The sequence below is a fragment of the Loxodonta africana genome, chromosome 8 (assembly GCF_030014295.1).
Source record: "Loxodonta africana isolate mLoxAfr1 chromosome 8, mLoxAfr1.hap2, whole genome shotgun sequence".
NCBI classification, from domain to species: Eukaryota; Metazoa; Chordata; class Mammalia; order Proboscidea; family Elephantidae; genus Loxodonta; species Loxodonta africana.
In genome coordinates, this window is record NC_087349.1 from 112,999,880 (window position 1) to 113,013,162 (window position 13,283).

Below are 13,283 nucleotides of genomic sequence, written 5' to 3' on the forward strand. Positions count from 1 at the left end.
AAGGTGTCCATCAACAGATGAATGGATAAAAAAATTATGGTATATTCACACAATGGAATACTACGCATCGATAAAGAACAGTGATGAATCTGTGACACATTTCATAACATGGAGCAAACTGGAAGGCAGTATGCTGAGTGTAATTAGACAGATGCAGAAGGACAAATATTGTATAAGACCACTATTAAAAGATCTTGAGAAATAGTATAAACTGAGAAGAACACATTCTTTTGTGGTTTCGAGAAGGGGGAGGGAGAGAGGGTTAGAGAGGGTTATTTACTGATTAGATAGTAAGATAAGAACTACTTTAGGTGAAGGGAAGGACAATACTCAATACAGGAAAGGTCAGCTCAATTGGACTGGACCAGAAGCAAAGAAGTTTCCGGGATAAACTGAATGCTTCGAAGGTCAGGGGAGCAAGGGCGGGGGTTTGGGGACTATAGCTTCAGGGGACATCTGAGTCAATTGGCAAAATAAATTCTATTAAGAAAACATTCTGCATCCCACTTTGAAGTGTGGCATCTGGGGTCTTAAATGCTAACAAGTGACCATCTAAGATGCATCAATTTGTCTCAACCCACTTGCATCAAAGGAGAATGAAGAACACCGAGGTCACAAGATAGTTATGTGCCCAAGAGACAGAAAGGGCCACATGAACTAGAGAATTATATCATCCTGGGACCAGAAGAACTAGATGGTGCCCGGCCACAACTGATGACTGCCCTGACAGGGAGCACAACAGAGAACCCCTGAGGGAGCAGGAGAACAGTGGAATGCAGACCCTAAATTCTCATAAAAAGACCAGACTTAATGGTCTGACTGAGACTAGAAGATTCCCAGCGGTCATGGTCCCCAAACCTTCTGTTGGCCCAGGATAGGAACCATTCCCGAAGACAACTCATCAGACATGAAATGGACTGGACAATGGGTTGGAGAGTGATGCTGAGGAGGAGTGAGCTACTTGTATCAGGTGGACACTTGAGACTGTGTTGGCATCTCCTGTCTGGAGGGGAGATGAGTGGGAAGAGAGGGTTAGAAACAGGCAAAACGGTCATGAAAGGAGAGACTGGAAGGAGGGAGCGGGCTGACTCATTAGGGGGAGAGTAAATGGGAGTATGTAGTAAGGTGTATATAAGTTTATACGTGAGGGACTGACTTGATTTGTAAACTTTCACTTAAAGTGCAATAAAAATTATTAAAAAAAAAAAAGAATTGCAAAATTGCCATTCAAAAATGAAGGTGTAATTAGGACATTTTCAGATGAACCAAAGTTAAGGGAATGTATTAGCACCAGACTGACCTATAAGAAATATTAAAGGGAGTTCTCCAGAAGGAAAAACAACAACATTGGAGAGCAACCTGAAGCAATACATGTAGGACTTCCATTAAAAGGAAAGCATTAACAGTATAAAGATTAGATCTAAGATATTTCTGGTTGGTAAATACAATGGGCATATTTTCCATGCACTACGATGACAAAATTATGGGAAGGAGGGATAATAATAACTAAACACATATAACAGTAAAATAAATTTAAATATAGAATACAGAGAAGCCAAGATACGAAGATGCAATTGATGGTAACTTCAAAAAAAAAAAAAAAAGAGAGGGAGAGAGAGATTGGTGTAGAAGCAGACTTTTCATATGTGAAGGAAGTTTAGTTGATATAAAGATATAAAAGGTAGTTTTAATTGGAAGATATTAAATGTAATCACCATAGTAGTCACAAAGAAAGTAAATAATAAAAGTATACACCAAAACAAAGGGAAAGAAAATAGTTCAGTACCTACCAAAAAAAAAAATAATAATAATAACAATAGTAAACAAAAGAGAGACAAAATCCGTGGATAAAAAGAACTCGACACTAGAAGAAAAGAGGAACGAAGAAGCCATAAATCTCACAAACACACATACAAAATAAAATAACAAAATGGAAGAACTAAATTCCCCCATTAATAATTACAGTCAATATAAATGGATTAAACACTCCAGTCAAGAAACCAAGAGTGGAAGAATGGGTTAAAAAAAGTGACCCATCCATGTGCTGTCTACAAGAGACACACCTAAGGCACAAAGAAATAAATAGCTAAAAAAAAAAATAATAATAATAAACATTCCAAGCAAACTATAGCCAAAAGAAAGCAGTTATAGAAATATTAATACCTAAAAAAAAATAGATTTTAAGCTTAAAACCTATTTTAAGAGACCAAAAAGGACCCTACCAAACTCCTTGCCGTCGAGTTGATTCCAACTCATAGCAACCCTATACAACAGAGTAGAACTACCCCAAACGGTTTCCAAGGAGTGCCTGGTGGATTCAAACTGCTGACCTTTAGGTTAGCAGGTGTAGTTCTTAACCACTACGCCACCAAGGTTTCCTAAAAAGGACACTATATAAAGATAAAAAGATCAACTTACCAAAAAGATACTTAAGTATTTACACTCCTAACAACAGAGCCCCAAAATTTATAAAGCAAACTCTAACAGAAATTAAAGAGAGAAATAAATAGATCTACAATAAAAGGAGACTTTAACACACCACTTTCAATAACGGATAGAACAATTAGAAGATCAATAAAGAAACAGAAATCTTGAATAACAGTATTAACGAACTTGGTCTGACAGACATATACAGCACATTCCACCTAACAGCAGCAGAATACGCATGGATCGTTCTCCAGAATAGACTATATTTAGGATACAAAGGAAAACTCAATTAATTTAAAAAAGATTGAAATCACACAAAGCACCTTTTGTGACCATAATGGAATGAAAAAAAAAAAAGAGAAAAAAAAATGCATGGAAACTAAATAGCACACTACTAAAAAACTAATAGGTCTTTGATGAAATCAAGAGAGAAATCTAAACATATCTACACTCGAATTAGAATGAAAACTCAACATATAAACCTGCAGGATGCAGTGAAAGCAGTGCTCAGAGGGAAATTCATACCAACACATGCCTATATTAAAAAAAGAAGAAAGATCAAAATCAATAACGTAACCTACAAATTGAGGAAACAGAAAAAGTAGAGTAAAAAATCCCCAAAGCTACCAGAAGAAAGGAAATAATAAAAGTCAGAGCAGACATAAGTAGAATAGAAAAAAAAAAAAAAAACAGAAAAATTTAACAAAATAAGTTGGTTCTTTGCAAATACCAATAAAATAGACAAACCACTGACTAGACTGACAAAGGAAAAAAGTAAGAGGATGCAAATAATCAAAATAAGAAATGAAATTAGAGACATGACAACAGATACAACTGAGACAAAAAGGCTCATAATAGAATACTATGAGAAAAAAAAATTGTACTGTAACACCCTTGAAAATGTGTACAGAATGGATGAATTTCTAGAAACATGCCCTACTTAAACTAATATAAACAGAGGTAGAAAAGCTCAACAAACCTGTAACAGAAGAGACTGAAGCAGTCATCAAAAACCTACCCCAAATAAATACCCTTGATCAGACATCTTTACTGGGGAATTTTACCAAACATTCCTAAATACAGAAGAGAAAGGAATACTCAATAATTCATTCTACAAAGCCAGCATTACCCCGATATCGAAACAAGATAAAACATCACAAGAAAAGAATACTGCAGACCAATATCCCTCATGAATATTGATCCAAAAATTCTCAATAAAATTCTACTGAACAGAATACAACATCTTATGGGAATTATACACCATAACCAAGTAGGATTTATTCTAAAAAAACAATTGATATAATATACCACATAAATAAAACAAACTAAAAGAACCACATGATCATTTCAATAGACACAGAAAAAGCATTTCTTGATATAAGGAAAAAAAAAAAAAACTCCCAGTAAAATAAAAACTAAAGAGAAATTCCTTAACATGGTTAAGTGCATCTATGAAAAGCCAACTGCCAACATTATACTCAATGGAGAAAGATTAAGAGCCTTCCCCTTGAGAACAGGAACAAGAACAGGAAAGAGACAAGGATGCCTACTATCAACACCACTGTTCGATATCATACTGAAAGTCCTAGCCAAAGCAATAAAGAAGGAAAATGAACAAATGAATAAAAATAAAAGAACACTATGCAACATGAAGGACAGTGATCAGTCCACGAAACATATTATAACATGGATGGACCCTGGAGGGCACAATGCTAAGTGAAATGAGCTAAGCACCTAAGCACAAACATTGATGACTTCTCTTTTATAAGAAGTCAAGAATATATATATATATATATGTATACATATATATACCCAATTATATATACATATATAAAGACTCTAATGTTCACTGGTGATTACAAAAGAGAGGTGGAGTGGGAGAGGGAAGTGTGTTTCAGATCGTAGGTACTTGTTATTTTTGGTGATGGGAAAAGTGGCATCAAATGTGGGTGTAGTGAGCACAGCAAGACCAAAGTAAATTGTCTCTGAGTTCTCAAGATAAAAGGATACAGGTACTAAAGAATTTGACATAAATAACATAGTAACGACTCCAACAAAGACCCTAAAATGAGTGTAAGGTCACATGTGGATGGGTATAGGCACATAGGTATACAGGTACATACAGGTGTACAAATATGTGAGAACAAATATGTGTGTGCAGGCACATATATTCATTGACGACACAACTTCAGATACTCCTCAGACATAACGAAACACCTTCCAAAATTGATTTTCTAGGTTTGAAGGCTTAGGACCAGAGTCTCATGGGACAGCTAAGTCAACTGGCATAATATAGTTTGAAAAGTTCATGTTCTGCATCCTACTGAAGTGAGTAGTGTCTGGAGTTTTAAAAGCTTGTGAGCAGTTGTCTAAAATACAACTATTGGTCTCTACTCCTCAGGAGCAAAAGAGAAGAAACAAATCTGCAAGGCTGATAACCTACTCAAGCCATGACCTCATCTGCTTTGAGACCACAAGAATGACATGGTACCTGGCTATACTTACTGACTGTTCCAACTGGGGTCACAATAAATGGTCCCCGATAGAATAGGATAAAAATGTAGAACAAAGCTCAAATTCTTTAAAAAGGCCAGACTAATCAGAGGAGTTGAGATTAGAGGGTTCTTCATATTTTCCATCTTTTTTGTATCTCCATGCTTCATCATAGTTTTGTTTTTTTTTTTTTTTTTCTGATGTATCTATCAGCTCTCCAATTCTTTCTTCAGTTGTGCCTATTATGCTATTGCACTCAACTACCAAGTTCTTTAGTTGTTGTATTTTTCAGTTCTGGAAATTATTTTATCCCCAAATTTTCAAATTTTGCTTTTTGTAATTTCTAACTTATTTGCAAAAATTGAAAGTGCTTCTTTTATCTCCTTGAACATCTTAAGTATATTTAAGTGTCTGAAATCCATGTGTCTGTTTTTGTTTTCTCTTATTTCTGTTGATTCTTGCTCATGATGTCATTTCTACTTATGTGCTTGGTTACTGTTGATAGTGTGTTGAATATTGTATGTTAGAAGTTATTTATGGAAGTAATTTGAAGTCTAGAAAGGTATTATATTCCTCCAAAGAATGCTCCTGGTAATGATAGCAATCTAGGATCACCTTAATCCCAGTTCAGGACTTGAAGTTGATGAAGCCAGGCTGCAGTCTGTTCAATAGCTTTTTGCTATTGATATACTCTTACTTCTGGGCTTCAGAACTCTTGGTATTCAGCCCAAAGTGTGAGCTGATTTTAAGGACCAACTCCAACTTTTGATCTTTTAGTCCCATCAGGCCACCAAAAATTCAGCTCAGACTCTAGTTGCCTCTTCCAAAATAGCAAATGCCTGCAAGGCCAAAGTGACTCTAAGTGCTGGGCTTAAACATTAGAGTTTTTTTTTCCTCTCCTTGGCCCAGTAATTTCTACCTTTTTACCTCTCTGATGTTTTAAGAAATAAAAGAAAATTTATCCAGTGGAAGTATATCCATGTTACTGATGCAGATTTATTTTCTGTCATTAAAAAGTCTGACTTTATTTTAAATTTGAATACATATGCTACTAATAAGAATTCCCATGGCAAGAATTCTAATTCTAAAACAGATAGTTAAACAGAGAATAAAGCATGGGACTTTGCCATGAGATTTTTCATAACTTAGGTGATAGAGGAACCCTGGAGGCACAGTTGTCAAGAATTTGGCTGCTGACCAAAAGGTTGACAGTTCAAATCTACCAGTTGCTCCTTAGAAACCTTATGGGGAAGTTCTGCTCTGTCCTACAGGGTAACTATGAGTTAGAATCGACTTGATGGCTATGAGTTTAGATGGTAAAAGTCACGATTACTTTCAGTTTCTTATAATGTTCCTGTTGATCTCACCTCACCTGCAGGAGCATTGGCTTCTTTGATAAGAGTCTGGAGATGGAATAAAACCAAAAAACCAAATCCGTTGCTGTCGAGTCAATTCTGACTCATAGGAAACCTATAGGACAAAGTAGAACTGCCCCATAGGACTTCCAAGGAGTGGCTGGTGGATTCGAACTGCCGACCTTTTGGTTAGCAGCCAAACATTTAACCACTGTACTACCAGGGCTCTGGAGATGGAATAGATGGAAGTAATAAATACAAATTTTCATTACCTTTGTAACTTTTTTTTTTTTTTGTAACTACATTCAGCATTTTACCTGATTTCATAGCCCAAACAGCCCAAAATACCCCATGTATAATGCCATGACTTTCTTATAAAAGAAAAACATAACATGAAGCCATGCCATGGGTGCATGATGTCTTCAGTAAAGAAGGCATCGGTGACACATTTTGAACTGTCCTTTATTCCATGCTGTTTGTTTCATGGCCATATACCTTAGTACAATTGATGATCTGTTAGAGGTATGCCCCAACTCTTTTTGTGGTAAATTAATAGAAGGGTAATAGTGAAAGTAGAGGAGGGAAAAGAAAAGTCTACATAACACTATAATTTCAGGTAAGCTCTCAGGCAGATCAATTTTAGGAAGCAGTACCTATGGGATTTACAGAAATGGAAACTGATTACTTAAAACTATTCATATCAGTGACTGCTAATGAATATGGGCCTTCTTTCTGAGGTGATGAAACTGTTCCAAAATTAGATTGTGTGATGATTGCACAACTCTGTGAATATCCTAAAAAACATTGAATTGTGCGTTTGAAATGGGTGGATTTTTTGGTATGTGAATTATATCTTAATAAAGCTTTTAAAAGTATTCATGGCTCTGTATCCTTGTTTGTGGATAACCTCATGGATAAGAATTAGAATAAATTTACCCAAAATGCGGAGACTGACTTAGTGTCTACCTCCCACTTCTCAATCCTTTCTGACACCAGCTTCCCACGTGGCACAATCTCTCTCTGATCTGAGTCACCCTGAGCTATGGCAGATCACAGGTTAAAAGGACGCTGTTCTTTAGCCTCCCAAACAGGCAGATTCCAGCCACAAGTTTGGGAGTCTACATGATACTCTCGTTTTCACCTGTTGGCTCACCCTTTTCTTCTGGGTTCCATAATTCACCGGAATGACTCACAGAACTCACGTAGAATACTATACTTATGATTACAGATTTATTATACTAATGATTATAGATTTATTATACCAAAAAGATATCAATCATGATTATTATAAAGAAGAAATGCATGGGCGAGGTCTGAGAGGGTTCACAACATGAAGCCTCTGTGTCTCAAAAAGACATCATCACCCTCCCTTTGCCAACCAGCAAGCTCTCTGAGCCTTCGTGCTCCAGGCATTTATTGGCCAGTCCTGCATGATAGGCTAAATCATGTCTCTTGGGGCTAGTTGAAACCAGCATCAACAGTGAGTCTTTTCTGGTCTGGCCAGCCCCAAGCATCAGCACAATTCCTCAGGTGTGGCCTAGAAGTCCCAGGCCAAAGCATATCAATTACTCCAAGGGCTATTTTTCAGGAACCAAGGACAAAGGCTGCCTTACTTTGAGTAAAGTTAAATATTTACCCCACACCTTGAAAAGCTTTTCAGTACTCTAATTTAAATATCAGGGGTTCAGAGGCTATAAAATCAATATAGAAAAATTATTAGGAACATAATCCTTAAATTCAGAAAAAAATCTAGGCTTAAATTTTGGCTCATACTTACTATATGTATGATCAAGAGTCAGTTGAAATCACTTGGCTTCAGGTTTCTTATATAATGTGTCTTAGTTATCTAGCACTGCTATAACAAAAATACCACAAGTAGATGACTTTAACAAACAGAAGTTTATCCTCTCACAGTTTAGGAGGCTAGAAGTCTGAATTCAGGGCACCAGCTCTAGGGGAAGATTTCCTCTCTCTATTGGCTCTGGGGGAAAGTCCTTGTTGTCAATCTTCCCCTGGTCTAGGAGCTTCTCAGCCAGGGACTCCAGGTCCAAAGGATGTGCCCTGCTCCTGGCTCTGTTTTCTTGGTGGTAGGAGTTTCCTCTCCTCTCTGCTTGATTCTCTCTTTTATATCTCAAAAGAGATCGATTCAAGATACAACCTAATCCTAGACTGAGTCCCATCCCATTAACATAACTGCCTCTAATCCTGCCTCATTAACATCACAGAGGTAGGATTTACAACATATAGGAAAATCACATCAGATCACAAAATGGCAGACAACTACACAATACTGAAATCAGGACTTAGTCAAGTGGACACACATTTTTGGGGAACACAATTCAATCCATAACAATATGGGATAGCAACACTATTTTTTCTAAAAGTAGAGACTGAGAAAAGGCTGTTGTTCAAATGAAGGGGAGTGAGGAGAGTAGAATGGGATAAGGGAAAGAAGCTAGTGAGAATGTGGTCTCAATCAGAGACTAGCTTTATGCTGTTCCCTCAGGGAAGCCAACCAGTCATTGGCTGAATCTTGTGGGGGACAGTGTGGGAGGGTGCAGTCTGCTACAACTTTCTCTTGTGGAGTGGCTGGTGAGTTCAAGCCAGTGACCTACCAGTTAGCAGCCAAGTGCTTTAACCACAGTGTCACCGAGGCTCCTAATATGTATGATATATTATTACATTGTTACTATGGTCAAGGATAGAAAACATATAGGCAATAAAATGAATTAATGACAAATATTGTGTAACACCATTCAATAAAAAAAATCTTACTGTGCATGTTGCCTCCTCATCAAATGTATACGTGTGATTTATTGAGCATCTTTCATGAAGAGGTTCTAGAGGAGTAATTTTCAGTGGACTTGTCCAACCTGGAAACAAAAATGTAGGTGCTTTGGATTAAGAACAAAACACAGACATTTTTAATTCCACCAGAAATATTTCCTACTAGGAAGCTAAACTTTGTGGTATTAATTAGTTTTCCAGTGGGTTATAAATAAATTTTCTGGGATATAAGCCATAAGAACAGAATATCTGTGAAATTTATGTATTCAGATAATTATAACTATGCAAAATTACTTATTATTGAAAAAGACTTGTTAGGTACTATGAATCTGTATAGGATGGTGGTGACTGACACCAAGTGAGTCTGATTACTATTCTAACAGCAAATTAGAACTTCTGAGAGACTTGTTGTATGCTATTGGGTCTATTCCTACTCATAGTGACCCTATAGGACAGAGTAGAACTGCCCCATAGGGTTTCCTAGGCTGTAATCTTTACGGGAGCAGATTGCCAGGTCTTTTTGGTGGGTTCAAACTGCCGACCTTTTGGTTAGCAAACTAGTACTTAATCATTGTACAACCAGGGCTCCTAGCAAATATAAAAGAAGCCTTCAAAAAATAATTACAAAACTGTTAATGGAAGCAGGTGAGCATATAAAGATAAAACCTAGGGTTCCTGATTTTGAGGTAAGATCAGATGGAAAAGGCAGATACATAAATGAATAATTTATAATTTCAATGTAAGGTGGCAACTGTAATAGTACTTAAGATGAGAGAGCGGATGCTAATCCAACCACATTGTAGGGACATCTGCCTGAAGATGGTAAGGAGCCCTCATGGCGCAGTTGCTAAGCACTCTGCTGCTAACCAAAAGGTTGGTCATTCTATTCCACCAACTGCTCTGCAGAAGAAAATGTGCAGTTTGCTTCTGTAAAGATTACAGTCTTGGTGAGTGGAATAAGTCAATCACAAAAGGACAAATACTGTATGAGACCACTATAAAGTTGCAACAAAAGGTTTATACATAGGAAAAAAAAAAAGATTCTTTGATGGTTACTGGGGATAGAAGGGGGACAGAGGGAAAATCACCAATAAGATTGAAGACATGAGTTAACACTAGTGAGGGGAAAGGCAGTACACTATATGGGGGAATTCAGTACAACATGACCAAGGCAAGAGAGGACACGGAGAGGAACGTAAGGATAAAGGGCAACTACGGTAACTACCATAGCTTAGACTATCCTGCAGCAATAGTAAAAACAAACAATAATTTACGAAGGGACAAATAGGTAGACAGATATGCGAACGGTATGGAAGAATGTAAGGAAACACACCCGCTGGCAGCTATAGGCTTGGCGGTAGATATTTCTATATACACAACTGTAGGTGCGGCTCATATAGAACATACAAGGGGTAAAGTGAGGGAAACCTCTTGGATATAACCAAACACCTCGCAGGATAAAGTTCCTAGGCTAGAAGACAAAGGACCTAGACCCAGGGGTCATCTGTGTCAATTGGCACAACATAGTACATAAAGTCAATGTTCTGCATCCTACTTTGGTGAGTAGCATCTGCGGTCTTAAAAGCTTGTGAGTGGCCATTTAAGATACAACCATGGGTCTCTTCCTGTCCAGAGCGAGGGAAGTGAAGGAGACCAAAGACTCAAGGATGCAATTAGTACAAAGGACTAATGGATCACATGAACCACAGCCTACATGACTCTGAGCCGCCAGAAGAACTAGATGGTACCTGGCTACCACTACTAACTGATCTGACTGAGATCACAAAAGAAGGTCCGGGAAAGAGCCGGAGAAAAATTGTAGAACAAAAATCAAACTCACAAAAAAGAGAGGGCTTGCTGATCTGACAGAGACTGGAGGAACCCCCGAGACTATGGCCCTAAGACACCTTCCTGACCTGAAAAGGAAGGCATTCCCAGAGATCACCTCCCAGCCAAACAATAGACAAGCCCATAAGATACCCAAGAGGAATGTACGCCTTAGAACAATCAATTATTGAATCAAAGATCTAAACATAAAATCTACAACAATAAAGATCATGGAAGAAAAAATAGGGACAACACTAGGAGCCCTAATACATGGCATAAACAGAATACAAACCGTTAGCTAACAATGCACAAACACCAGAAAAGAAACTAAATAACTGGGAGCTCCTAAAAATCAAACGCTTATGCTCATCAAAAGGCTTCACCAAAAAATAGAGGGTGCCCAACAGAGCTGGAGAAAAATGTAGAACAAAATTCTAACTCAAAAAGAAAGACCAGACTTGCTGGCCTGACAGAGACTGGAGAAATCCTGAGAGTATGGCCCCCGGACACCTTTTCAGCTCAGTAATGAGGTCACTTTTGAGGTTCATCCTTCAGCGAAAGACTGAACAGACCTGTGGAACAAAACAAGACTAAAGGGGTGCACCAGCCCTGGGGCAGGGACTGGAAGGCAGGAGGGAACAGGAAAGCTGGTAATAGGGAACCAAGTGTTGAAAAGGGAGAGTGTTGACATGTTGCGGGGTTGTTAACCGATGTCACAGAACAATGTGTGTACTAACTGATGAGAAGCTAGTTTGTTCTGTAAACCTTCAGGTAAAGTACAATCAAAATAAATAAATAAGCCTTCACCAAAAAAGTAAAAAGAGAACCTACTGTCTGAGAAAAAATTCTTGGGTACGACATATCCAATAAGGGTCTAATCTCTAAAATCTATAAGGTACTGCAACACCTCAAAAACAAAGAGACAAATAACCCAATTAAAAAATGGGCAAAGGATATGAACAAGCACTTCACCAAAGAAGACATTTGGGCAGCCAACAGATGCATGAGGAAATGTACACGATCATTAGCCATTACAGAAATACAAATCAAAATTACAATGAGATACCATCTCATCACAACAAGGCAGGCACTAATCGAAAAAACACAAAATAATAAATGTTGGAGGCGTTGTGGAGAGACTGGACACTTATGCACTGCTGGTGGGAATGTAAAATGGAACAATCGCTTTGGAAACCAATTTGGTGCTTCCTTAAAAAGCTAGAAATAGAAGTACCATACTATTCAGCAACCCCACTCCTTGGAATATATCCTAGTGAGATAAGAGCCATCACATGAATAGATATATGCACACCCATGTTCACTGCAGCACTGTTCACAATAATAAAAAGATGGAAGCAACCTAGGTACCCACCAACAGAGGAATGGATAAACAAATTATAGTGCATACACACAATGGAATACTACACAATGATAAAGTACAATGATGAATCTGTGAAACATCTCACAACACAAATGAATCTGGAGAACATTATGTTGAGTGAAATAAGTCAGTCGCAAAAGGACAAATATTGTATGAGACCACGATTATAAGGACTCAAGAAAAGGTTTAAACACAGAAGAAAACATCCTTTGATGGTTATGAGGGTGGGGAGGGAGGGAGAGGGGAATTTCTAACCAGGTAGTAGACAAGAATCATCTTAGGCGAAAGACAACACACAATACAGGGGAAGTCAGCACAACTGGACTAAACCAAAAGCTAAGAAGCTTCCAGAATACAACCAAACATTCTGAGGAACAGAGTAGTAGGGGTAGGGGTCTGGGGACCATGGTTTTGGGGGACATTTAGGGCAACTGGCATAACAAAGTTTATTAAGAAAATGTCCTGCATCCTGCTTCAGTGAGTGGCGTCTGGGGTCTTAAAAGCTAGGAAGCGGCCATCTAAGATGCATAAATTGGTCCCAACCCACCTGGAGCAAAGGAGAATGAAGAACACCAATGACACAAGGAAAATATTAGCTCAAGAGACAAAACGGCCACATAAACCAGAGACTCCATCAGCCTGAGACCAAAAGAAATATTTGTTGCTCAGCTACCACCAATGACCGTCCTGACAGGGAACACAACACAGACTTCCTGAAGGAGCTGGAGAAAAGTATGGAGCAGAACTCAAATTCACATAAAGAGACCAGACTTAATGGTCAGACTGAGACTGGAGGAACCCTCAAAGCCACGGCCCCCGGATGCTCTGTTACCCTAGAACTAAAAGCATTCCCGAAGCCCACTCTTCAGACAAAGATTAGACTGGAGTATAAACATAAAATAGCACTCGTGAAGAGTGTGCATCTTAGTTCAAGTAGATACACAAAAGCAAATTGGCAGCTCCTGTCTGGAGGCAGGATGAGAAGGCAGGAAGGGACAGGAGCTGGTAGGATG

General features: G+C 38.2%; 1 protein-coding gene across 1 annotated transcript in view; it reads right to left on the reverse strand.

The window, feature by feature from the left end:
- SPMIP7 (sperm microtubule inner protein 7) overlaps nucleotides 1–13,283 on the reverse strand; it is a 107,375-nt gene that overhangs the window by 78,867 nt on the left and 15,225 nt on the right. Inside the window, exon 2 of the mRNA XM_003407113.3 lies at nucleotides 9,051–9,148. Within this exon, the coding sequence (XP_003407161.2) occupies nucleotides 9,051–9,148 (98 nt within the window). The remainder of the gene's footprint in view (nucleotides 1–9,050; nucleotides 9,149–13,283) is intronic.